Source organism: Macaca nemestrina, chromosome 5, assembly GCF_043159975.1.
Source record: "Macaca nemestrina isolate mMacNem1 chromosome 5, mMacNem.hap1, whole genome shotgun sequence".
NCBI lineage: Eukaryota > Metazoa > Chordata > Mammalia > Primates > Cercopithecidae > Macaca > Macaca nemestrina.
The window spans coordinates 130564757-130590701 of NC_092129.1; the positions used below are offsets into that span (position 1 = coordinate 130564757).

General features: G+C 42.3%; 1 protein-coding gene and 1 pseudogene across 2 annotated transcripts; one reads left to right on the top strand and one right to left on the bottom strand.

Moving 5' to 3' along the window:
- Positions 1–2164: 2164 nt before the first annotated feature.
- Positions 2165–13653, top strand: LOC105490869 (interleukin 17F). Of its 2 annotated transcripts, XM_071096949.1 has the most exons (5): positions 2165–3345; positions 4593–4700; positions 5812–5914; positions 11410–11630; positions 13189–13653. In XM_071096949.1, exons 3-5 carry the CDS (start codon positions 5882–5884, stop codon positions 13424–13426), a joined length of 492 nt encoding a protein of 163 aa, XP_070953050.1. In that variant the 5' UTR covers positions 2165–3345; positions 4593–4700; positions 5812–5881; the 3' UTR covers positions 13427–13653. The 2 variants fall into 2 exon arrangements, with proteins under 2 accessions (XP_070953050.1, XP_070953049.1); XM_071096948.1 differs by having other exon boundaries at positions 2165–4700.
- LOC139363390 (mitochondrial carnitine/acylcarnitine carrier protein pseudogene) lies at positions 2958–3866 on the bottom strand (annotated as a pseudogene).
- Positions 13654–25945: the final 12292 nt, after the last annotated feature.

The following is a 25945-nucleotide window of genomic DNA, read 5'->3' on the forward strand; positions in this document are numbered from 1 at the left end:
CCTCAAGTGATCTGCCCACCTTGGCCTCCCAAAGTGTTGGGATTATAGGTGTGAGCCACCACACTTGGCTAGATACACCTTTTTAAAATGAGAATAAAACCTTTTAAAAGTTGGATTTGTAAAACCAAATGTGTACATTTATATTATCATTATTCCCAGCTATCTCATGTTATTATCTGATTGGTTATATGTGCATGTTCACTTTTTTCCATGACTATTTTAAGCCCATTAAGGCAGAGACTTTAATAGTATAGTCTATTACCTGTGATAGTAGCTCCAACAAAATGTATCATGGCTCCAAGCACACATAAGGGCATGAAAACATCTTGCTGATTTGGATGTTTGACAAACTATAATATGTTACTACATTTGAGGCTGTGTGTAACTTATGGCTAAGGCAACAGAGTCTTCTGGTGTCTTTTTTTGTGGGCTCTTGGAGTTGACTGTAGTAGTCTAGCTGTCAGTGTGTTGAATAATGGCTCCAATGCACTTTTGAAACTCTTAAATCTGGTGACAGCTTAGATCATGAGTGGTACAGAGCCAGTCAGTGAAGGGTTCCACCATTGTCAGCTGTGTGCCCATCATATGTTCGTTATCGTGTCCCTGGTATTAGCACACGATTTGTGTTATAGGAAGTGCTCAATGAATGTTTGATGAGATAAGGATCTGAATCTGTTGATTCAGTTTGAACTCAGTGATAGCCAGTTACTAGTTTGGCATCCTGACAGGACAGTTGTTTTTACCCCAAAGGGGAATACTGTGACCAAATTTAGCAAAGGTCAGTGTTGCCTCCTGCTTATGTAAAGAACCATTTTGTTCTCCCCTGCAATCTAGCAAATCCTCTTGTATTGAATTAGGCACTCTTGGTTCCAACTGATTTATTCATTCTTTATTTCAAGAGAGCTGGCATATTCTATGCATTGAGGTATGGCTCTGAATGGAAAAGAGATCACTGAAGAAGATGAGTGACTCAATCCACTCAATTTAGTACACATTTAAAGGTCTATTGCACATGTTGCTTTGGGAGCATAAGGGATACAAGCAAAGATGAAAACATGGCTCTTGATTTCATGGAGCTAGCTTCACTGTGCACATGGAAGGTCACTCCCGGGGAGGCCTTGAAAATTCTCCATAAGTTGGGCTTAGACGGTTCAGTCTGGTTAGAAGGAGTTGGCTAGGGGACTTGAGTCTATCTTTGCATAGAACACAGTTTAATCTAGATTGTATATTTAAGGATGTATATTTGGAGAAGGAGGCTGGTAGAGATTATTGGGGTGCAGGGTAAAGTTACCCAGATATATGAAGACCCCAGGGAACTATCCTAAAACATGTATGTGAGGGCAGGATACACCAAGTATTGGCACAAGAGGTTGAAGAAAGGAACAATGCCTGAAAGGGTGATTTGAAGAAATCTTTTTGTAGAAGTTACACTTCTGGTTGTTCCAGAGAGAGGTGCAGAGGGATGCACAGGCATGGAGGGGAGCAGCGTGGATGGAAGGCTTGTGATCACAGAATTCTGATCAGTTTTGGAGGGCCTTCCAATGAACCTAAGAACAACTCTTCATTTTCTTCAGGCGAAGAGTTGTTCAAACATGTTACGCTGGAGGAAAATAACTTTGCCCTGCTAGAATGTGTCCTGCCTTGTGAAAAGATTATGTGTAATTTTACCCGATCTTAATGGATGTAAAAAAAGATAAGTTACTGTTTTTTGGGGAATGTTTGTGTATCTCTAGGGCACAATGCCTGACATATAGAATCTGTTTAACAAATGTTTGACAACCTGAACTGATCTGAGACAAATTAACTTTTTGCAGGTCATTTAAATTTCATGTCAGAGCATTTAAAGCATTTTTTCTTCAAAAATTAGAAACAACATTTATTAAGCCGGGCGCGGTGGCTCACGCCTGTAATCCCAGCACTTTGGGAGGCCGAGGCGGGCGGATCACAAGGTCAGGAGATCGAGACCACGGTGAAACCCCGTCTCTACTAAAAATACAAAAAATGAGCCGGGCGCAGTGGCGGGCGCCTGTAGTCCCAGCTACTCGGGAGGCTGGGGCAGGAGAATGGCGTGAACCCAGGAGGCGGAGCTTGCAGTGAGCCAGGATCACGCCACTGCACTCCAGCTTGGGCGACAGAGCAAGACTCCGTCTCAAAAAAAAAAAAAAAAAAAAAAAAAAAAAAGAAACAACATTTATTGTTTCTTGTTAAAATATGGCGCTTTCATGAGAAAAGAGTGTGCAAAAAGAGCCTTCCTTCACCCTTATCCCAGCAGGCTGGGACTGTCCTCACTGTGTAGGAGGGAAAGTTTTTCACCTACTCTTGGGAAATTAGGCTGCTCTACTGTAGTTTTACTTTTGATTACTTGCATATGTAAAAAAAAACAAAAAACAAAAACAAAAGGCAAAATCCAACAGCTAATAGGTTATCTCTCCCTAGGCATATAAGCCCAGTCCACCTGGACACAGATGTGGGGCTTAAGTCCAAATTCCCATGTGCAGCCCAGGATTAGGTGGTACTTTGGAAATCAAGTGGGTGTTCCTGGCTAGGGATTGAAGGCGATCTCAGCCCCTGGTCAGCTGGTTGAAAACATCCAAAGTGCCTCCAGTGAGAAGCTGAGATTACCTCTTTAATGAGAAACACTTTGGGTGAGGTAGGGCCCACCGTCAACTGGTAGGCAGCATTCTTGCCACAGGTTGTATCTGGTCTAGAAACTACTAGATCTCCAAATCCTCTTGAAGTCCCTTACATTGACAAGAATGAATTCAAGTTTCAAAATGACACACCAAGTTATACAAGGTAGAGGATGTCATTAAGGCAATAGTCTCACCAAGTCCATGCACAGAGCTCTAATCCCACCGTCACCCTCCCCTCACTCTCCAAGTCTGCTTAGTTCTACCCACTACTCTTCCTTCTCAGCGACAGTTCCAGCATCCAGAAGTCTTGAGCAGCCTTCAGCCTCACAAGTTGGGGGTGGCCTAATTCAGAAACTTCATGGCAACTTCAAGGCCAAGGAAACAGGCCACATTGGCTGGGAAGGCTTGGGTCATCACTGCATCAGACCCTTTAGATAAGGATGTGATTCCTTCATCCCAGATGAGCTCCCTCAGCACATCTCCATAAACCATTAGGATATTTCCCAGGAGGTACAGTCTGGAAGTGAGACTTGAGCACATCTTGGGGGATTGCCACAGCCCAGTTGAAGATCCCTTCCTGGCAATGCCCCCAGCCACCAGGATTCAAGGCGCACTGAGCTCACGGACCCTCTTTCCTTCAGGAGTGAAGATATTTTTTAGCCATTTATATGTTATGAATTACATTCCACTAGCTGGAACATCTCACATAAGGGTAAGCACGGTCCCTTTGTAGATGCCTCGGATCCCAAACTCCTGGTACAGCTTCTTTGCACAGTCCAAGGTTCCAATGTACTTGGTTTCCCCTGAAGAAGCCTGAAACTGTAACCAGCACTTGATGGGTGCTCCAGGGGTCATGATGCCTGTGGTGAATGTACCAGATAACATACCAGCTGCAAACAGCTGGGGATAGCTGAGCACATCCTCTGGGTGTTTCTGTCGTAGTTTCTTCCTTTAACCAAACCCAAAGAAGTACACAGCAAACATGGGGGTGACACCGATGATAGGAGCAGCCATTCACTGATATAGCCCCGTGATGCCCCTTCTAAGAGTCTTCGGGAGACAGTCCAAGGTCCCAGAGTACATGGGAGGCTGTCTAGGCAAACTCGGTAGCTGTGTCTGCAGTCGGACCTTGACGGTGTCCAGAGGGTGCCCCATGAACAGCAGGCACATGCCACCAAAGCCGCTGGCCAGCAGGTTCTTGAGCGGGCTGATGGGCTTCGGCTGATCAGCCATGGTCAGTCTGCCTATCTCTGAGTCTGTCAGTTCCTGCGTCCTGGCTCTGCTGCCCCAGCTGCAGCGCCAGGGCCGCCAATCTTGCATTTAAAGGCTTCTGCTTGCTAATTCATTTTGGTTAAAAAAAAAATCATTCTCAGAGATAGCCAAGGTAATGGGCATTTATGTGTTGTATAAATGTGATATTATATATATGTATATATTTGTCCATGGCTCCTGGTTCATAACTCCCACAGCCCTCATTATATCCCAAGTGATAAAAATGATAAGCATATCTTTTGTTGGGGTATTTAGCTTTTTTGTCTTTGGTTACTGAAGCAGCTTCAGACAGCTTCAGAGCAATAAAGGTGAAAAAGACAGTCTTTTATTGTAATGTTGGAGCACTTTAGGCCTAAGAAATAGGTCTCAGAAAAAAGAATCTCCCTCTCTGAACTTCTGCCCACCTTTTCTCCCCAAGACAATAGAAACGGAAAATATCCTCTCATCTAACATCACTCTCACACCTTTTGTCTTGGGGCTGGTCATAAAGAAATTCTTTGACTTACGTTGTCTAATCATAGGCCATAAGACCCTCAATTCAGGAAGGGTCCTCCCCTCTACCCAGGAGGAAGGAATGCTGTTCAGAGAGGCCAACAAGAATCTGAACAGACAGGCCTGGCTGGGTTTCCTCATTCAACCTATTAATATCAGGTTATACCCTTTTTATCCAATCACATTTGTTTACAGTTTTCCATGTTGTAATCATGTCTGCCCAATGAAGATTCCATAAAAGGCCCAAGAGGATGGGATACAAACAGCCTTTGGACCGTTGAACTTGTGGAGGCTCTAAGAAAGGTGAACAGTAGCTCATCCCTGTGCTGGGAGGGTAGTGCACCCCAGCTCCATGGGAAGGAACACTTCCGTGCTTGTGACCCTTTCAAACCTTGCTCTATGTACCTTTTCATCTGGCTGTTGACTTGTATCCTTAAAAATATCCTTTGGAATATACTGGTAAATATAAAGTAGTGTTCCCTAAGTTTTGTGAGCTGTTCTAACAAATTAATCAAACCTAATCAAACTCAAGGGGTTTGTGGAACCTCAACTTGAGGCCAGTCGGTCAGAAGTCCCAGAGCTTTGGACCTGTGACTGGTGCTTAAAGTGGGAGCAGTTTTGTGGGCACCCCTGGGATCTGACTCTGCCTACCTGGAGATAACGTCAGAATTGAATTGGATTAGAAGATGCTTAGCTGGCGTTGGATGCAGAATTGATTGCTTGCTGGTTGATGGAGATAAATCCCCACATATATGGTCATGGAAGTCTTTTGCATTGCTGGTAGTGGTGTGAGAGCAGAGGAAAACAGTTTGTTTTTTCAACACAATGAATAATGATTATTTATTAAGCACCAGTAGGAGTCTAACCATGGGGTTAAAAAATAATTAGTTCAGGGAGATAACAAAACTACTAGGGTATATCATTTCTGAATCTTTCACTGATGTCATTTCATTTCTTTAGTTTTGTTTTCCCGTTCATAAAATGGAGGTAAAGATAGTTTAGTACCAAGGCTCCTCTAAGGATGAGTTTTCTCCCATTTAAATCACGATTTATATTGCATGACTAGAAAGTAGAACATATGGTCCGTGACAAGGGTGTTGGCAATTTGTGGGAGAACAAAAAAGATTTGACAACAATTTCTAACTTGGTTCATCTCCGTAGTAAATTAAAAATGTTGCTCTGATTTGTGGGCACTGGGGGTGGAAGTAGGGTAGAAGGAAAGAAAAATTTGGTCCTTTTCCTGTCATCCCTTTCTTTAGGGTCCCCTTTTGTTCCCCTTCGGGAAATGGAATAAAAAAAAAAACCCCTGCATTCGTCAGTAACTCTGGGTCAACCACAACTTAAAGACAGTAAGCAGGTCAATCAAAACAGGGGCAATGATTGCTATATAACTAACAGGTACTCTCATTGATAGAACACAGGCATACACAGGAAGATACATTCACAGAAAGAGCTTCCTGCACAAAGCAAGCAACCAGTGCAACATGACAGTGAAGACCCTGCATGGCCCAGTCATGGTGAGTAGCAACAATCATTCTGGTTTAAGGACAGTCATGCCTAGGATTTCAGGAAAACAGAATTCTAAGGAGTTAGGTTTGATTGGGGTCTTTTTGGAATTACTTCTTTAAAAAACAGAGATGACTTTAATTTTGACTCCTGTCTGGTGGCAAAAAAGAAAAAAATAACTAGAAAAGTTATAATGGCATAAAAATGCAGCTCCTGGCCAGGTGCGGTGGCTCACGCCTATAATCCCAGCACTTTAGGAGGCCAAGGCAGGTGGATCACATGAGTTCAGAAGTTTGAGACCAGCCTGGCCAACATGGCAAAACCGGATCCCTACTAAAAATACAAAAATTAGGTCAGGCCCAGTGGCTCACGCCTGTAATCCCAGCACTTTGGGAGGCCGAGGTGGGCGGATCACTTGAGGTCAGGGGTTCGAGACCAGCCTGGCTAACTTGAAACCCTGTCTCTACTAAAAATACAAAAATTAGCTGGACGTGGGGCAGTTGCCTATAATCCCAGCTACTCAGGAGGCTGAGGCAGGAGAATGGCTTGAACCTGGGAGGTGGAGGTTGCAGTGAGCCAAGATCACACCACTGCACTCCAGCCTGGGTGACATAGCGAGACTCTGTCTCAAAGAAAAAAAAAAATGCAGCTCCTCACCCAATGGCTTTTGCCCAGGTGCTGTTAGTATGTGCAGTCCTTGGCATCACAGACAACTAGCAGGTTCTCTCCTGTGGCCATCCATTATAGAGTTAGGTTGGCCTGAAATTCTTATCTCATGGTGGGAGCTTGGCCAGCCCTTTAGGGATTATGTAGATATACATTTTAACCAAGGAAACTGAGGCCTCAAAAAGTTTAATGATTCCCGTGAGACCGCAGGAGTGCCCTGGGTAGAAGAAGTGAAATCACCCAGTGTTGACTTTGGACAGCTCCTCGAGAAGGGAAATTTCCCATGTCTCTGATTGCTATTTATTTATTTTGCACCATCTCATTCTTCTTGGAGGAAAGAGAGATGTCAATGCAATGAAAATCTAGCCCCAGCAGGTCTGGAATCTTGCCTGGCATTAGATAAGGCCTGGGAAGAATTTACTACAGAGGCACATGAAAACAGAGGTTAGGAAATCCTGCATTTTATTATTGGCTTAGGTAATTTCCTTATTTTCTCCTTTTACAAGCCATATAATTTAAAAGAGCTTGAATATCACAAAAGGTTCATGGCATATAGCAATGGTATGTTTTAATTTATTTTATATTTATGTGTTATTTTAAAGATTACATGTAGCGCAGCAAAGTGCCATATTTAGGGGCATAGGCTCTGATGTCAGGCATATGTGGCTCCACTGCTTGCTAACTGTAGGATTTTTGGGTAAGTTATTTATCTTCTCTGTGCCTCAGTTTCCTCAACTGTACAGTGGAGATAACAATGGCATCTTTCTCATGGCATTTATTGGGAGGATTAATTAACATCTTTGAGAATAAATGAGTCTGTACTCTGTACTGGCAGATTTGTGTATGCTTAAGTTTCAGTTAATTTGGCCATCCTAATAAACAACAACTGGTAATGATAGAGAAAGCATTCAGTAAGTATTAACTGTTCATATTAATATTGTTATTATTATCCTGGAAATTCTGATCAATCCTCTGAAGTACATGGGGATACTTCCCACTTTATACAGATGAACAAAAGCTCAATTAAGCTATTTATTTAACTTTTCTGGATACTGTAAGCACAATAACTGGTACACCAATCTAAGCTTTCTGGCTCCAAGTACACTATGCTTCTCTTTGAATGGTTCGGAGGCAAGATTTCTGAATTTAAAGCCATTGCATCCAAGCAATTCTGTTGGGTAGCTTTGTGCTCCATAGCTATTTCTATTTCTAGTTTCCTTAAAGAAATCTGTTGGGTTGTCAGGAGGAAACATAACAATGCAAGGAGCATTGGAATAGAATTAGAAGTTGAGAGGTGCAGGCAGATAGGACATCCTCAATAAGTAGTTGGGGCAAATTCTCATGGACCTAGCGGTTGACCAGGTGCATGCTTACAGGAGAACACACATTGCTGGTGAGTATAGGGGGTGAATGTTCAGGTTGCTCAGGTGGGCTCACATTAGAGTGAAGTGCAAAGCTAGGCTGAGAAGGTTGGTGTCCTGTTATAGCTCACCTTCACCTGGTGCTTTCCCTTGCCTCTGTCCCCTGTTCTATAGATTGAGAGCAATATCTATTCATCTGCTTTCTAGGTGGCATATAAGAGTTCAAGTCCATACAATGCTCTGAATTTCTCTGAGAGGTACTGTTTAAATCATTCTTAAGAACCAGCGACAGCCTGGTTCAGAGCCCCTGCTCTGTATTACATAACCACTAACATCTACAGTTTCAGATCAAAAGCTTTGTGGAGCAAATTGGAGTAATTTGCAGACATCATCTGATTTCCTGATAAAGAGCTATGTGACCTACAACACGTATGCACATCTAGTTCAGCTGTCACATCGCTTAAAATGCTTGGCTCTTCTAATGAGACAAAACTAAGATTAATGTTGGTAATAATAAAAATAACCTTCAATGGCAATAGCACTGACTACTGACACCTTGGTTTGAGTCCTGAGACTGGTACTCATGTGCTGGTGAACCCAACCAAGTTATTTATTCCCTTTGGGACAGAACTCTTTCACCTGTCTAATTGGGATAATTAATACTAGCTCTGTCTACCTCACCAGGTAGTTGTGAAAATCCAGTAAAAGCGTTTTCTAAAATACTCTATATTAGCAAATATAATAACTTGTTAGAAACATGGTAATTATTGCTAAATCATAGAACTCCAATGTATGTATTTAAAAGCTTTCATAATGAAAATTAATAGTGATTCAGTGAGTATGACACAGAAGAGGAAAGAGAAAACACAAAGGAGGAATTTACTTAAGAACCCTAAAGATGTGATTGATAGGCTTGGGAAGTTATCTAAGACCCTTTAATATAAGCTGACATCTTTAAAAAAAAAAGTCATAGCAGTCCAGGCACGGTGGCTTAGGTCTGTAATCCCAGCACTTTGGGAGGCCGAGGTGGGAAGATCACTTGAGGTCAGGAGTTCAAGACCAGCCTGGCCACATGATGAAACCCTGTCTCTACTGAAAATACAAAAAATTAGCAGGTGTGGTGGTGCACATATGTAATCCCAGCTACTTGGGAGGCTAAGGCAGGAGAATCACTTGAATCTGGGAGGTGGAGGTTGCAGTGAGCCAAGATTGTGCCACTGTATTCCTGACTGGGCAACAGAGTGAGACTCCATCTCACAAAAAAAAAAAAAAAAAAAAAAAAAGCCATAGCACTTTGTCAAGACAGAAGGTATATGAGCATGAATTCCACATCTATCTAGTCTACTGTGTAGCACAATATAGAGTTAGCAAGTTAGAGTCGCCAGTATTGGATACTTATCATATGCTGCCACTATTCTTCATGATTTGTGTGGATCATCTCATTTAATCTTCACATATATATACTTTTTTTTTTTTTTTTTTTTTTTTGAGGAAACAGAATCATAGTTGCTAAGAGTCCCGGAATTGAGTTACAGACCCTGGACTTCTGACTCTGAAGCCCATGCCCTGAGCTACCGCACTATAAAGTCAAGAACTAGCTGTTGAATGAACAAACGATTGTGGGGGATGAAAGTTGATGCTTGCTGATTATCTAAAGGCAAATTAGCCTCATTCTGACCTTTCTGGGTCAACCTTGCTTTCAACTTCTTTTTAATATCAGCTTCCTCAGTATGGCAAATGGACACTATGACCTTTTTGTTTACTCTTATTGGTTTTTTGTCTCTAGTATCTGCAAAATGTGAAAAGGAGAGCCTTTGAAACCAACATGTCTAATCACCTTCCCTATCTTAACTCATGGAAGGTGTGAGCCTGAACAACGCTAAGCCTAGAGAATAAAAGCAACTTATCTTCAGCTCTTCTTCTTTCTTCTTTCTTCTTTCTTCTTTCTTCTTTCTTCTTCTTTCTTCTTCTTTTTTTTTTTTTTTTTCCCAAGAAGGAGTCTCATACTGTTGCCCAGGCTGGAGTGCAGTGGCTCGATTTCTTTTCACTGCAACCTCCGCCTCCTGGGTTCAAACGATTCTCCTGCCTCAGCCTCCCAAGTAGCTGGGATTACAGGTGTGCGCCACCATGCGTGGCTAATTTTTGTATTTTTAGTAGAGACGAGGTTTCACCATGTTGGCCAGGCTGGTCTTGAACTCCTGACTTCAGGTGATCCACCTGCCTTGGCCTCCCAAAGTGCTGGGATTATAGGCGTGAGCCACCGCACCCGGCCTTCAGCTCTTCTTCTGTATTATGTTGAGAGTCTGTGATGGGCCTTGCTCATCCCCAGTAAGGGTCAGTGGCGATGGTGGGTGAGCAAAGCATGGTTGTGACAAAGGGAATCTGGCAAGATTTTTAGCTTTTCTTTTCATTAGGTCTTTGGGGCACTTTCATTCTTTGTACGTTACTATAACACCAGATAAAGTGGCGTTTCAATGTAAGTATAAGAAAAACGCTCCAGAGCTAAAGAGAAATAGTTTCCATATTCTCCGTTGTTGTGCATCATTAGTGCCCCGGTTTCTTTCAATTAGCATGGATAATTGGAACTTTGCTAACGTTGGTTTTGCATAATGTTTTTCTTAATGCAGTCAGCTTAACTATATAGTTCAATTTAACTGTATCGTTTTGTTCATTCATTCACTCACTCACTCTTTCATTCATTCCGAAAGTGTTTATGAACATGTGTAATATGCAGGAACTTACAATCTAATGGGTGTAGATCTGACAGGAACACAAATACTACATTTCCAGACAATTAAAAAATGCTGCTTGAGTGCTAGATGATCAAAGCTTTATAATTTAAGGATAATAAACATACTTCTGATTGAACCATTTTAGAGACTGTTCTTAGAGGAGATCATATCTGAGCTGGGCCTTAATGGAAGGGTAGGATTTTGACAGACAGAGTATTCTAGGCAGTGTATTCTAGGTGGAGGAGTGGCTTGGAGGAAGGATTTTGTGGGAGATTCACAGGATATCAAGTTGGAAGTAAAAACAAGAGCTATCGTTTATTAAGCCTCTATTTTCGTTTTACAGATTTATAGGTGTTTTATATAGAACATGCTATTTAATCTTGTTAGTAGTCTCATAAAGTGAGCATTATTATCCACTTGGAAGGAAGAGAAACTAGAGGCTCAGCAAGGAAGCCAGGATAGGATTTTAACCGAATCTCAGACCCTGGCATCTTTCTATCTCACTGTTTAGAAGCTCTTAGACTCTGGAGGGCTTCACTTACTAGCTAGGCTAATGAGTTTAGTTCTCAGTTTGGCACCTTGATACCTTTAGGTATGAGTGTTCCCATTTCCAGGTGAGGAACTGAGGTGCAAAGAGAAGCCCTGATCCCATAAAAGGACAGGAATGCTGAGTTCCACAAAAGCATGCATCTCTTGCTAGTAGGTGAGGCGAGTCTCTAACTGATTGCAGCCTCTTCTGTTTTCCAGGTCAAGTACTTGCTGCTGTTGATATTGGGACTTGCCTTTCTGAATGAGGTGGCAGCTAGGAAAATCCCCAAAGTAGGACATACTTTTTTCCAAAAGCCTGAGAGTTGCCCACCTGTGCCAGAAGGTAGTATGAAGCTTGACACTGGCATCATCAATGAAAACCAGCGTGTTTCCATGTCACGTAACATCGAGAGCCGCTCCACCTCCCCCTGGAATTACACGTAAGTGCAAATGAGACTGATCTTCACATTCTTTGGAAAAATATGTTAATTCTTTCTTATCATAAAGTAGAAAATGTAGAATACGTAGAAAACATACAAGGGAAAATCCTCTTAACAATGAAAATTTCATTTTACCTGGGAGCTCACATCTTTCTTGTTTTGGGCTAGGTTCACCTTTGTGGTTGATGGTCCTAATATTTTGCTTCCACATTCTCATAAACTCTGTGCCTTTTTCTGCTTCGTGTAGCTCTAGGACAGAATTCACAAATTTTCCTGTGTTGGAAGAGAGGGTTCTTTAAAGCAGATTGCATAATTATCTCCGCATGAGGATAAATGGGAAACAGAAAAGTCAGTTCAAGGAGATCCACTCAGATTAGATATTATCCTTTAAGGAGTGGGAATGAGTGGAGGAGAAAGGCCAGTCTGGGAAATGGGATGTTAGGTGGAGACCTTCAGGGTACAGTTTTGTAATTTGGCCTTAAGATACAGGTTCTTGGAACACCAAGCACCCCCTCCTACTCTCCAAATGTAAGTATAAAAATAGATTCCAGGGACAATTGAAGTGTTTCTGGGGTTGTCATGTAGCTTCTCATGTGAGTGTGTTATGAGAAAACCTTGGGACTGTAGTGCCCCCTGCCTCAAACTGGGAAGATGTGGAGAGACCAAAGAATGACTTGGACAAGTCCAGCTTAGCGAGTAGATGAGTTTATTAAGACTTACATATGGGGCGCCCTAGGGCCACAGCAGGACAGATCTAGAGATCCGCCCTGCCTCCCATCTCTAAGCTGCTCATAAGCAAATTTTCTGGCTCTTTGCCTACTGTGTGTGTCCAATGGGACTGTTTCCCTTGGTAGGTTCTCAGATACTCTCTGAGATATTTGGGTTCTCAGTGGCCTGCTCCTTGGCTGTGCTGGTGGCCCTGGCTCACTGCCCATCCTTCATGGTTCAGACAGTGGATACACACCCTCAAGTAACTTGGTGGGAGTCCTGTCACACTACAAGTGGAGTATGTACAGTGGCAAGCTGGCAGGATAAATGTTGCGGTCTTTATGCCTCCAGGCAGAGGGGCCTATTAAAGGAGAAATGGAGAGAAGGTCTGAGATTCACAGACCTCTGGGACTGTGGCTTTCCTTTCCAAGCAACAGGCTCTGTAGTCCGACTAGTGATGGAAGACTGACTAGTGACGTTCAATCTCCAGGCAGAGAATAAAGAATAATTGTAATAATAATAATGCCAATAAGAGATCTAATGTGAATTGAATGCTAACATTTGTACAGTGGGGTATTTTATATGTACTTGTATCACTGAGCATTCTCAACAGTTGCATGAGAAAATGGAATATGAAAATCCCCATCTTATAATTGAGGAAACTGAGGCTTTGAAAGGTAAGTCACTGCCAGAGGCTGGTGTATGCTTCCAGGCTGTGTGGCTCCGGAGCCTGTGCCACAGCCCTGCGGAACTACCTCCCTGCAGGTGAGCACCCAGTGCTGTGGGGCTCTCATTCACTGTCTTCCTCCCCCATGCCTCACCATGGTGCTTTGGCTTGCTCCTCCTGCAGTGTCACTTGGGACCCCAACCGGTATCCCTCGGAAGTTGTACAGGCCCAGTGTAAGCACTTGGGCTGCATCAATGCTCAAGGAAAGGAAGACATCTCCATGAATTCCGTTCCCATCCAGCAAGAGACCCTGGTCCTCCGGAGGAAGCACCAAGGCTGCTCTGTTTCTTTCCAGTTGGAGAAGGTGCTGGTGACTGTTGGCTGCACCTGCGTCACCCCCGTCGTCCACCATGTGCAGTAAGAGTTGTACATCCACTCAGCTGAAGAAGCTGTAGAAATGTCACTCCTTATCCAGTGCTCTGCAACAAGTCCTGTCTGATCCCCAATTCCCTCCACTTCACAGGACTCTTAATAAGACCTGCATGGATGGAAACAGAAAATATTCACAATGTATGTGTGTATGTACTAAATTTTATATTTGATATCTAAAATGTTAGGAGAAAAATTAATATATTCAGTGCTAATGTAATAAAGTATTAATAATTGAAAAATACTTCAGGTGTCTGTTTGCAATTCCAGCTTGTACTCACGGACTGTGTAGCCCTACAGATTTTGGAATTCTATATGCCTATCATTTGTTTTTCATATTTCCTTATCAGAGCACCAGTGTTAGAGTTGTTTTGTTATTAATGGTGCCTGGAGATTGGTTACATAAAGAGTTGAGGAAAATGGTACAAACAGAACTCAGGTTCCCTAGGGACACTTTACTGCTTCGTTATCCCAACTACATTATTTTACAAAGCAAGTATTTCTTGGCCACTGTGCTAGCCAGTGGAGATACAAAGAAAAGTAAGAAATGCATATGAAGGGCCATGTGTTGATAGAGGCCATCCAAAGAGCCCCTGGTCATGAGGGCCATGGTGGCCACTTTGTTTCCTCCTCTGACTTCTGGGCCCTTTAGGGGTCACTGGTTATCTTTTGTCCATCTCTTACACATCTTAGAGGCACACAAACTTCCAGATTCTGATCTCCATGCCACTCTGAGGAAACTGAGAGGTCTTCTGGTGCCTCTGTTGCACACCACATTTTCTCCTTTACTTCCACCATGCCACTAGCTCAGAGTACATCTGCATGGCTGCTGCCTCCCAGGTTCCAGAGAGAAAGTGGGCTATAAGTTCTCACTCCCACCTAGGACTTGGCTTGAGGATGGACAGTCGGCAGGAGCCTGGCTCCCATTTTGAACTCTTCAGTCTGTTGGTGGGTGTGGAATGGGAGTGGTTGGAGAGGCTAACTCTTTCATCTCTTTGCTCCAGAATCTTGAACTTAGGATATAAATATTGACTTTTGTACTTAAAATGTTCAAATGTTCAGGTTCTTTTTTTTTTTGAGACGGAGTCTAGCTTTGTTGCCCAGGCTGGAGTGCGGTGGTACGATCTCGGCTCACTGCAAGCTCCGCCTCCCGGGTTCATACCATTCTCCTGCCTCAGCCTCCCGAGCAGCTGGGACTACAGGCGCCCGCCACCACGCCCAGCTAATTTTTTGTATTTTTAGTAGAGACGGGGTTTCACCGTGTTAGCCAGGATGGTCTCGATCTCCTGACCTCGTGATCCGCCTGTCTCGGCCTCCCAAAGTGCTGGGATTACAGGCGTGAGCCACCGCGCCCGGCTTGTTCAGGTTCTTAAAATGTAAAATACCTTCCTCTCATAGCTATCAGCTTCACAATTTTACTCTAAATCTCACAAGTTCATTGTGATGCTCAAATCTGTGTGAAGAAAGTTTTCTCTGTTCATTTTGGCAGTAATAGCTGTACCCTAGGCGTAGTGCATATAAAAAACCCTCTGTCTGAGTAGTGGGGGAAGTATAAAGGAAATTTCAGGGGGAAAAGAATTGCACCACTGGGTGTATCAAGATACCATCTCAGCCCAGTGTGGTGGCTCATGCCTGTAATTCCAACACTTTGGGAGGCCAAGACGGGAGGATTGCTTGAGACCAGGAGTTCAAGACCAGTCTAATCAACACAGACCCCATCTCTCTCTCTCTCTCTCCACATACACACACACACACACACACACACACATACACACACAATTAGCCAGGCATGGTGGCACACACCTGTAGTCCTAGCTACTTGGGAGACAGATGGGAGGATCGCTTGAGCTAGAAGTTGGAGGCTGCAGTGAGCTATGATATCATCATTGCACTCCAGCCTGGGTGACAGTAAGACTTTGCCTCAAAAAAAACCAAAAACAAAAACATTATATCATATTTCATTACACATGTACCCATGTACTTTCAAGGCAGTGTGCCAAATACTATAATCAAGGTATGAAATGGTAGGAAAATATAGGAAATTCCTGGAAAGTTTCAGACACAAGATGACTTTTGCACTGAGATGAATATGAATCAGCTTGGAGGAAGATGTGGGAAAGGCATTCCAAGCAAATGTAACAGCATGAGCAAAGGCAAGAGATGCAAAAAAACCTGGTATACTGGGGGACTGAAAGTAGTTCTATGTGCTCGGGATACTGTGGACATGGGGACATGGTGGGGAACACATAACAAATGTTTCTTTAATGAATAAATGAATGAATTCACTTGGTAGTAGACAACAAACAGTGGGCAAATGGGCCACTCATGGATGGTTTTGTAAGCTCTGTTTCAGGAACGACAGGAGGATAGCTATATTTCACAAGATAGCTTTGGTGATAGAGTGCAAAAGGGATCAGAAACCTGAAGGCCAGTGAGAAGATCAGAGAGAAAGCAACTTCACTCCGACAGTACACTCACAGTTTTAGAGCTGGATGAGCCCCTATAGATCACCTGGTCAACCCTTCTCATTTGCAAATGTGGCCCACAGGAATTAGGCGACTTGCTCAAGGTCACTTGGTAGGTAGTAGCAGAAACAGGTTCATTGACTCTAAGTTCATGACTTTTGATATGGGTTTTGCAGCAACGCTGTAGGGTGTCCAATAAAGATCCATTTCAGTCATTCCTCTATGTGGCCTCAGGCTGGCCCTGAGAGAGACTATGTGGTGCTCTGAAGCCTGGGGCCTTGAGTCACAAGGCTTCCTTCTGTGGCTTCTGCACTGAGGGTTGGCTGTCCTTCAGGAAACTGCATGTCCTCTCCTGCTCACAAGGTGGCGAACTGTGTCCAGTTGTTCCCAGATTCCTCAGCATACACTGAAAGGAAAGAAATTACTGCTTTATGGGTAATTTGTTTTATTTGGTGACTGGAAGCCACTTCTGAGGCAGAGTGAGTAGGCTGTGTTCTTCCGCTCTGCGCTCAGGTTTCTGGGAGTGCCTTTGTTTTTCCTGTAGGAGAAATGGCTGCAGTTGAGCAGTTTAGGTGTTCAAATACAACATTGCATCATAATGTGTGGAGACAGAAACCTTTGTTTCCACATGGAAACTTGAAAGCATATAGTCTTTTCTTTCCATATCCAGTTCTTTTTGATGAATGGTTGGCTAAGGGGAAAAAAACCAACATATTCTTTCTCTGTCTCTGTTTCTTTCTTCTTTTCCCATTCCCTACCTCCCCAAATTTGGATAAAATCACCTATATATATAAAGCTCTGTGTGATAAATTTTACTTGTAATTTACAGTGAGAAAAATAGAAAGTTGGTTTTTCTTCTCTGACTCCCTTCCATAAAAGGAGAGGTAGAAAATATGCATTTAATATGTAGACAGCTCTTGGCTTTGAATCCTGGTTCTACCACTTTCTCAGAAGGACACAATTTTGTCCTTCTGAGATTCAGCTTCTTCATACGTTAAATGCAATATAATATCTATTTTAAGAGCTCTGTGTAAAGTAATTGAAATTTAAAAAAATGTAAATTACTCAGTACAGTAACCAGGTAATGGTAGGCTTGGTAACTAGGAGTCATTATTTCAAGAGGCACAGGAGGACTTAGGTTTCCCATTTTGCTTGGCCCAAAGAAACTCAGAACCCACTTCTATGTTTAAATACCACAGTTTGCTGGCAGATTAGACATTCGTAAAAGAAAAAAAAATACCACAGTTATATTGTTCCTCATGGTTTTCAAATTTGCTTTAATTTCTATACATATATTAATATAGTATAGTATATATAGTACAAGTATATATTAGTATATAGATCCTATGTTTAAATCAATTTTCCATCTGTGAAAAGTTAAGAAAGCTATAGATTCAATTCATTAAAAAAATTCCCCCTGGACCCAAATGTCTATCGCATCCCTCTCCACTGGTATAAATTGGAAGAAAAATATTTTTAGCTTAATAAGTTTTAGGAGTGATACATGTTCAGCTAGGTAAGTGTGTGCTTTGAAAATTGTGACCTTTTCCTGGCTACTTGCCAGTTCAGTGGGTACTGATTTTGAGAATTTTGTTTAGTAGTGAAGAAGAACATATTTCAAAACTAAGATAAAAAATGATCACTATTTGAGCATCAAGATGTTCTTGCCAGCAAAATGTTGATTTCTTCTCTTAAATGGTACAGACACCACGGCAATATCAGCAAGCACAGCATAATGACTAAGTGTGTGGACACTGGAGCCAGATGCTGGGTTAAAATGTCAGTTCTGGACCTTACTAGCTGTACTAGTTGCTAAAGATTTGGGTCATATTACCTAGCCTCTCTGTGTCTCTTTTTCCTCAAATGTAAAACAGAGATGATAATAGTGCCTACTTCATAAAGTTATTGAGAGGATAGAATAATAATCTGTAAGGTAATTGGAATAGTTCTTGGCATGGTAGGCGTATTGTTTAGTGTATTATTAAGAAAGATAAAATCTATCTATTACTCTACCACAATAATAGATCACGTTAATATTTTTCTTTCTCTTCTGCTCATTTGCCTCACAGATATATATTTTATAAGGCTGTAACTGTAACATGCATGCAATTTGTATTTGGTAATTTTTAACTTCACGTTATACTCTATGTATTTCCAATGTTTCCATAAAGTATTCACAATGATTTTTAGTAGCTGTGTAATTCTTTCAAGTTGATGAACCAGAGTTTATTTAGTTACTTTTTTATTTTTGGAGTTTTTGCTCCAAATATAAAAAAATAACTATTAACTTAAAAAGTTAAATAATGCTTGTAACTGTTTTAATTACTTTTTAAAATTATGTAATACAAACAGAAGAGTTTATGTCTTTGTATATGGATAGTTGCCTTGCATATCAAAATTCTGTGTGTGTGTGTGTGTGTGTGTGTGTGTTTTCATATCTATAGCCTACCTTGGGGCCAATTAGTTAATTTCTCTGAGTCTCAGTTTCCTCAACTATAAAGTGGGGTGATAATGTCTGTCTCATAGGATTGTAAAGCAGATTAAAAGAAATAATACATGTAAAGCATTTAGGGCAGTTCCCAGTTCCAGCCAGCTGTTTTAGTCTTAGTGGTTATGCAGAGCCTGTGGATGAATGTTTCCATCTTTAAATTCTTGTTTTCAAAGTCAAAGAAATCAATGCATTAGACAAAAATGAGTTTATGAGTTGTTCTGGGGTTGTGACTGTGAACATATTCAGAGCCTTCTGATTCCACTGGCTTACCTCTGTGGTTTTGTTACGTGCTATCTATAGGTGACACACCACAGCCCTTTGTATGGCCTGAGGTGAGGACCAGATTTTGTTTATAGTGGTGACACCACCAGAAGCCCTGTAACCATTTCCCACAACCACAATCTCATGGCTTTGACAGAAACCAACTCTGGGAGGCACCGCTTGGATGGGGTGTGTAGGCTGAACATTGGAGTGGGATCTAAGTGTGACTGTCCCCCTTGTAAGGGACACCATGCTCATGGAAAATGTGCTTAATATTCTTAAGATACTAATCCATCAGGCAAGAGTTCCCCAGGGTCCCAGGCATCTGCTGATCTCACATTCCTGGGCTTCTCAACCTCTGAGGGAAGAAACACTCAGACTTCCCACAGACCACTTGTCAAAAGCCTGTTTGTCTTTTGCGGTCACCTCAAACCCCAAGTGGGATCCATTAAGAAAGCAAGGTTTGCTTCTGCCTTTTGATATTGAGTGTGTCTACATATGGGATGCCAAACTTCTGGCTACTATATTTGAAAGTACAGAAAAAATATAATTAAATATAAAAGAAAACAGATCTTTCTGTTCAGATCTATGTTGCTGAACTTTGTGAGATTTATTAAGAACTGTGATTTGGGTTTAAGAATTGGAATGAATTGTGGTTCTTGCCCTATGGAAATGAGTTTTGCTGGGTGAAGCAATGATATAATTACTCCTACTGTACAGTAGATGAACACCAAGGGATTCTTCATGATTCTCATTAGTACTAGAATGCTTTGTGATAAAAGCTAACACTTGCTCACTGGTTACAGTAGAATACACACTTGTAACTTCACATGCATGCACTTAATTAATCATCATCATAACTCTGTGAGGTAGGAAATACTAAATAGGCCCATTGCACATATGAGAAAATTGCGGCACAGATTGAGATATTATCTTTCTGAAGGTTATAATAGTGATATGGTGGTAGACTTCTGCATTTCATCACCAAGCTCCATTGCCTTTTGTGGGAGATCCACCACAAATCACTTCCCTGTGTGAGAGGCTCTGAACCACGGCATCTTTTCTGAGGATCACTTTTTCTGTGAATGGTCAGGGAGAGCAAGCTACAATATTTGCCTAGTCACACAATTACAAATTTTTTTTTTTTTTTTTTTTGAGACGGAGTCTCGCTCTGTCACCCAGGCTGGAGTGCAGTGGCGCGATCTCGGCTCACTGCAAGCTCCGCCTCCTGGGTTTACGCCATTCTCCTGCCTCAGCCTCCTGAGTAGCTGGGACTACAGGCGCCCGCCACCGTGCCCGGCTAATTTTTTGTATTTTTAGTAGAGACGGGGTTTCACCGTGGTCTCGATCTCCTGACCTTGTGATCCGCCCGCCTCGGCCTCCCAAAGTGCTGGGATTACAGGCGTGAGCCACCGCGCCCGGCCACAATTACAAAATTTTAAGCATTGTGGAAAGCTCATTAGAAAGCTAACCAATAGATCTTTGGGTCAGCCAGCTTCCATCAATAACTCAAATTATAATGGCCCTCATCTTGCTTGCCTATAGGAAGTCCAGTCCTTTGCCAAGCCCTTGTCCCCAGGGTTTTCTGGGAATCTTTAAACAACATCCTCATTTCCTCTAAACTTTTTCTGAAATTGTTCACCACTTTGACCAACTGTCTGGTTTTAGACATCAATTCCTGCCCCACTCAGCCACCTGCAGATAGAGGCCTGGTAACCTCTGTCAGGCTCCATGATTTCCAAGCCTAGGTCATAAAAGTCTATGCAGCTTCCACCTTGTTCCCTTCAAATGTTCACTCTTGGGGAGCCAACTGCCATGCAAGAAGTCCAACTACCTTTTCCCTCCAGGAAAGGCCACTTGTAGACGCTCTGGTTGACAGTCTCACGGGAGCTCCCAGCCAACACCCAGCACACACTGCCAGCCATGTGAAGAGTACATCTTGGACATCCAGCCTAGCTGAGACTTCGATTGATGAAACTCCAGCCAATATCTGAATGCAACTTCATGAGTAGGACAAGCAACATAATCTGTGGATTCCAGTGCAAAACTTAAAGTGTGGGGCCTATTGTTAAAAAAAATTAAGACTGTCAAGCAGAGCATTAAAACAACTGTGGGGCACTTTTAAGTGCAGGGCCCTGTGCTACTACGACACAGCCTACATGCCCATGATGCTTGCCTGCTCACCAGATCTGAAGAGAATTGCCCAGCTGAACTCTTCCTGAATTTTTGTGATCAAAATAAAATGACTTTGGTTTTACATAATATAATTTTGGGATGATTTATTACATGGCACTAGTAATCACATCAGGTTCCAAGAACAATTATTTTAGACTGCCACAGCCCAGTATTATTACATTTTCTTTTTTTTCTTTTTGTTTTAGAGACAAAGTCTTGCCCTGTTGCCCAGGCTGGAATGCAGTGACCCAATCACAGCTCACAGTAGCTTTGAACTCCTGGGCTCTAGCGATCTTCCTGTTTCAGCCTGAGTAGGTAGGACTACAGGTGTGCATCACCACACTGGGTTGATTATTTATTTTTGTAGAGATGAAATCTCACTATTTGACTTAGGCTGGTCTTGAACTCCTGGCCTCGTACATTTTTCCTGGCTTGGCCTCCCAAAGTGTTGGGATTACAGGCATGAACCACCACACCTGGCCTACATTTTCTAAATGTTCACTTAGCTTGATATTTGTGTCTAAGGAAGCTGAATTATATCTAACCCAATTCTATTTTTTGTTTTGTCATTCAGCAGGAGTTCAAAGTTGTGCCTTTATATCTTTGCTGCAATTTTGGCTATCTCAACACCTAAAATGAAAAGCATGAAAATACACATCTCTATATAATAACCAGCAATGGTGCACAACAGCCCAGTATATATTATTAGTTAGAAAGACATTTTTCTACAAAGGGCATAGTCTGAAGAAATGCAACTCTGTCTACAGGATATATGACCTTTTACTCACCTTTTACAAAGAACAATTTAGTCCCCGGGAACCAAGGCTTTTCAAGTATCTCCACTTTAGAGCTGCATAATTATAGGGCCCACATACATGAGTTTTTCAGAAAAAAAATAGGGAGCTTCAAGACATTTTTTATGCAAGGCAGAAAAATGCTTGCCTCCTGGAAATGCAGATTTTCAGATTCTCCTGTTTGCCCCAAGATAATGAAAAACAAGCCCACACTTCATAATTTATTCTGAAGTAAAATAGAGCTGAGCCTCTGGTTTCAGTTATTTATCAGAACTCTGTATTAACAAGCATTGCTGTGTTAGAATAGAATATGAATAGAATATGGTGATGAATTGATGTTAGACTATGGTGATGAAATGATGTTCATAATGACAATAACTTTAGATATTGTTCGCTACATAATCAAGAGAATGTTCTGTTGTGTTACAGCCCCATGTGTATCTGATTTTCTTCTTTGAAAATTTTTCTGCCAGGCGCGGTGACTCAAGCCTGTAATCCCAGCACTTTGGGAGGCTGAGGCGGGTGGATCACGAGGTCAGGAGATCAAGACCATCCTGGCTAACACGGTGAAACCCTGTCTCTACTGAAAATACAAAAAATTAGCAACACATGGTGGTGGGTCCCTGTAGTCTCAGCTACTTGGGAGGCTGAGGTAGGAGAATGGGGTGAACCCAGGAGGTGGAGCTTGCAGTGAGCTGAGATTGCGCCACTGCACTCCAGCCTCGGTGACAGAGCGAGACTCCGTCTCAAAAAAAAAAAAAAAAAAAAAAAAAAAAAAAATCTTTCCTGCATGATGTCCTCAGCTGAATAATGTTCACCAAAGATATTTGTGTCCTAGTCTTTGGAACCTGCGAATGTTCCCTTATATGGCCAGAGAGACTTTGCAGATGTAAATAATTAAGGATTTTGAGATGGGGAGATTATTCTGAATTATGCGGGTGGGCCCTGAATGTAATCACTAGAATCTACATGAGAGGGAGGCAGGGGGAGATTTGACTACAGAGACATAAAGCAATGTGAGGATGGAAACAGGATGCTACAGAGCTGGCTTTGAAGATGGAGGAAGGGACTACAAGCCAAGGAATGCAAGGACTGCAGCTTTGGAAGTTGCAAAAGACAAACCATGATTCTCTCCTAGAACCTCCAGAGGGTGCAAAGTCTGGCTGACACCTTGATTTTGGCCCAGTGAACTGTAAGAGAAATGTGTGCTGTTTTAAGCCAACAACTTTGTGGTAATTTAAGTAGTGATAGAAAACTAATAGTATGCTTATGTGTATCTGAGTGCTTTCTTCTTCTTTGAAAAATCTTTCTTGCATGGGCAACTCTTCACCAAGTTGGATGTTTGATTAGCCTAAGTATTCTGTTTCCAGGCTGGAGGAGCATTCACTCTAGCAATTATTAGGTATGATCTATCCATTTGTAATCTCTATGTCAATGTCTCCTTCTGCAAAGCCATAATTCAGGTTCATTGTGTCTAGGCCCCAATTCAATTCAATTAGTCTATTACAGACAATTTGCTTTCTCTAGTGGCCAGCCCAGCTAAACAATGTGTTTGATGACAGCAGAAGATGCAGAGTGGGAAATGTCTCTGACTCACCCATGTGGTGGATTCTGAAAGCAAGCAGCAAGGATGCTGTTTCGGTTTGACTGCTGCATGCCCTGTGTGGGAGACAATGAAGAGCACTACGGGGCCCAAAGTTGGCTTCTCACCATCTGACCCAAACAGACAACTTCTTACAGTAACCCCAAGGGAAGGAAGTCAGTGTTGGTGGAGTGCTCCTTCCACGAACTTAAACTGAGATGTCTGACCTACATTTCTAGCCTCCAAAATGACCCTCATTTTACTCATAGTGGTTCAAGGTTAAATGCATAAAAGTTAACATTGCATGACAATCATATTTAACATAAAGATTATTTGAAATCCGTTGTCTTCACCAAACTTCTTGAATTTGATACATGAAAGGGCAGTAGGGTGGAGCGGGTAACCATTTGTCTTTGTGGGTGTGCTGTCTCATGTCTTTAGGCAAACTTGCCTCCTCCACTTCCAGTGCTTCTCGCTCTTTTTTCCTATCCCTGTAGGGCTCCAGGAATGTCAGCTACGGCTGCAACTCAAGCTTAGCAAACCAGACCATTTTTCTATGTGATGTGATTTATGAGGCACTGGGAGGAGACTCTGTCTCCAAAATACATTTTTCTGTGCTGCTGAAATACTCTCTTTAAGACATCACTTTTGAAGGCTCTTTGAAAAATATGCACTTCTAGAAGGTTGACACATTAACCTGGTAAGGTAGACTCCATTTTCTAGATATCCTCTGAAAACCTTCCTTTTAAACATGCAGCACCATGTTCCCCACTGGCGAGTCAAAGATCAATATGGCACCATTCTTTCTGTTGTGATGCTCGTGGTCGAGAGGGGAGACAGAAAAGAAGTCAGTAAATTTAATCCCTGTCAGCTGGGGTCATCATGTCTATAGAAATTTAGTCAATAACTGGCTCAAACCACCCAGTGGGCTCTCCCTCCATACCTGTGGGGATTCCTTAGGGAATCTTAGCCTTCCTTTAGTGTGCTGGCTTCCTAAGGTGCTGCAGTGTTGATCTTCTGCACTCGCGGTCCACCTCCTGCAAGCTGGCACTGCTCTGAGCTGACCTAGATGCTTTGCCTTGTGGGAAAAGCACAGTGGGCATTTGCATGTGTGGTAGATGTCACCGGAGATGTAGAGTGACAGAGGGAGATACTCAGTAGCACTATGGTGCAATTAACTCCACACTTAATATTAGGTATTCCTGTTCTTAAACATTCTTCAGCCACCATTGGCATTGAGGAATTCTCAGAGGCTAACACTTCTCCATGGGCTCCTTTCCTGTCTCCTGGTAGTTCTTCCCCTGACTCCATCTTTCCTCAGCTCTCACCTTATCCCCCTTTCTGCTTACCACCTTCCATTTATAGTATGGTTTAGCTTTTTGTTTCTCTGTCGTCTGCTAATGCAGGTCCTGGAGACCTTATCCCTTGCACCAAATACTGCCTTTCCAAGTATTTTGCAAACATTTCTACTCAAGGGAAAAATAACACCAATCCCTAAGGGCAAAAGCAATTAAGTTGGTTGTGGTTTTAAACAGAAATTTCTTTTTTTACATGTCTATAAAAACAATTCCAATACAGTGTGACAAATATAACAATATAAATAGATATGAATTACAGAGTCAAGATGAAAGAAAGTGACACTGAGTTGTTCTTCGATAGAGGGTTGGTCCTATATGGGTTGCCAAAGAAGGTGACATTGGTTTTCCATCTAAAGGATGAATGGGCTGGGCTTGGTGCCTCATACCTGTAATCCTAGCACTTTGGGAGGCCAAGGAGAGTGGATCACTAGAGGCTGAGAATTTGAGACCAGCCTGGCCAACATGGTGAAACACTATCTCTATCAAAAATATGAAAATTAGCTGAGTGTGGTCGCTGGCCTGTAATTCCAGCTACTCGGGAGGCTGAGGCATGAGAATCACTTGAAACTGGGAGGCAGAGGTTGCAGTGAGCCAAAATCATGCCACTGTCCTCCAGCCTGGGTGACAGAGTGAGGCTCTGTTTCAAAATAAATAAATAATAAGTAAATAAATAAATACATTAAATAAAAGATGAATAGAAGTTTACTAGGAAGATTGGGAGGCAGAGGGCTTTTTGGTTGGAAAGCACAGTGTATGCATGGGCACGGTGGCACAGAATGGCATCTCATGCTCAGAAAATATGAATGATTGGCAAAGCAGAAACATGAAGTACAGTGAGTGGGGGCAGGAGAACATGTGACCAAAGAGATAAATGGGGATGAAAATATGAAGGGATTAAGGCCTTTAAGAAATTTGGATTCTCTTCTCCAAATAATGGAGAGCTATTTCAAGGTTTTAGGCAAGGGAGTGAGATGATTGATTTTGCGTTTTAGGGAGCTGTCTCTGGTAACGCGGTGAGATTGGATCAGATTTGTTCAGGTTGGTGTGGTGTGGAGATGCTACGGTTGAATGTTATTGTTAAAACTCAAGCAAGAAGTAATGAAGTCCTGAAATGTCAGTGGGGCTGGAGGATAGGAAAAGATTGAATCAGTAGGATTTGGTAACTGTTCATCTCTGATTGGTGTTGGGGGTGGGAAGAGGCTAAGGAGATGGAGGAGTCTGGGAAAATTTTCCAGGGTCTGATGGGGCCAATGGGTGGATGCCTTGGCTCAAAACCAAGATGACACCATTTAAAGACAAGCATTTTCCAGGTAGAGAAGACAATGAGTTTAGATGTTAAATATGATGCCTATGGGTAATTGGATATATTGATCCAGTTTCATAGG

What these genes read in the sequence shown, in the direction of transcription:
- LOC105490869 (XM_071096948.1), top strand. Translation starts at nt 5,882, where the DNA reads ATGACAGTGAAGACCCTGCATGGCCCAGTCATG. An exon ending in CCCTGCATGGCCCAGTCATG is followed by an intron (nt 5,915 to 11,409) that starts GTGAGTAGCAAC and finishes TCTGTTTTCCAG; the next exon opens with GTCAAGTACTTGCTGCTGTT. An exon ending in ACCTCCCCCTGGAATTACAC is followed by an intron (nt 11,631 to 13,188) that starts GTAAGTGCAAAT and finishes CTCCTCCTGCAG; the next exon opens with TGTCACTTGGGACCCCAACC.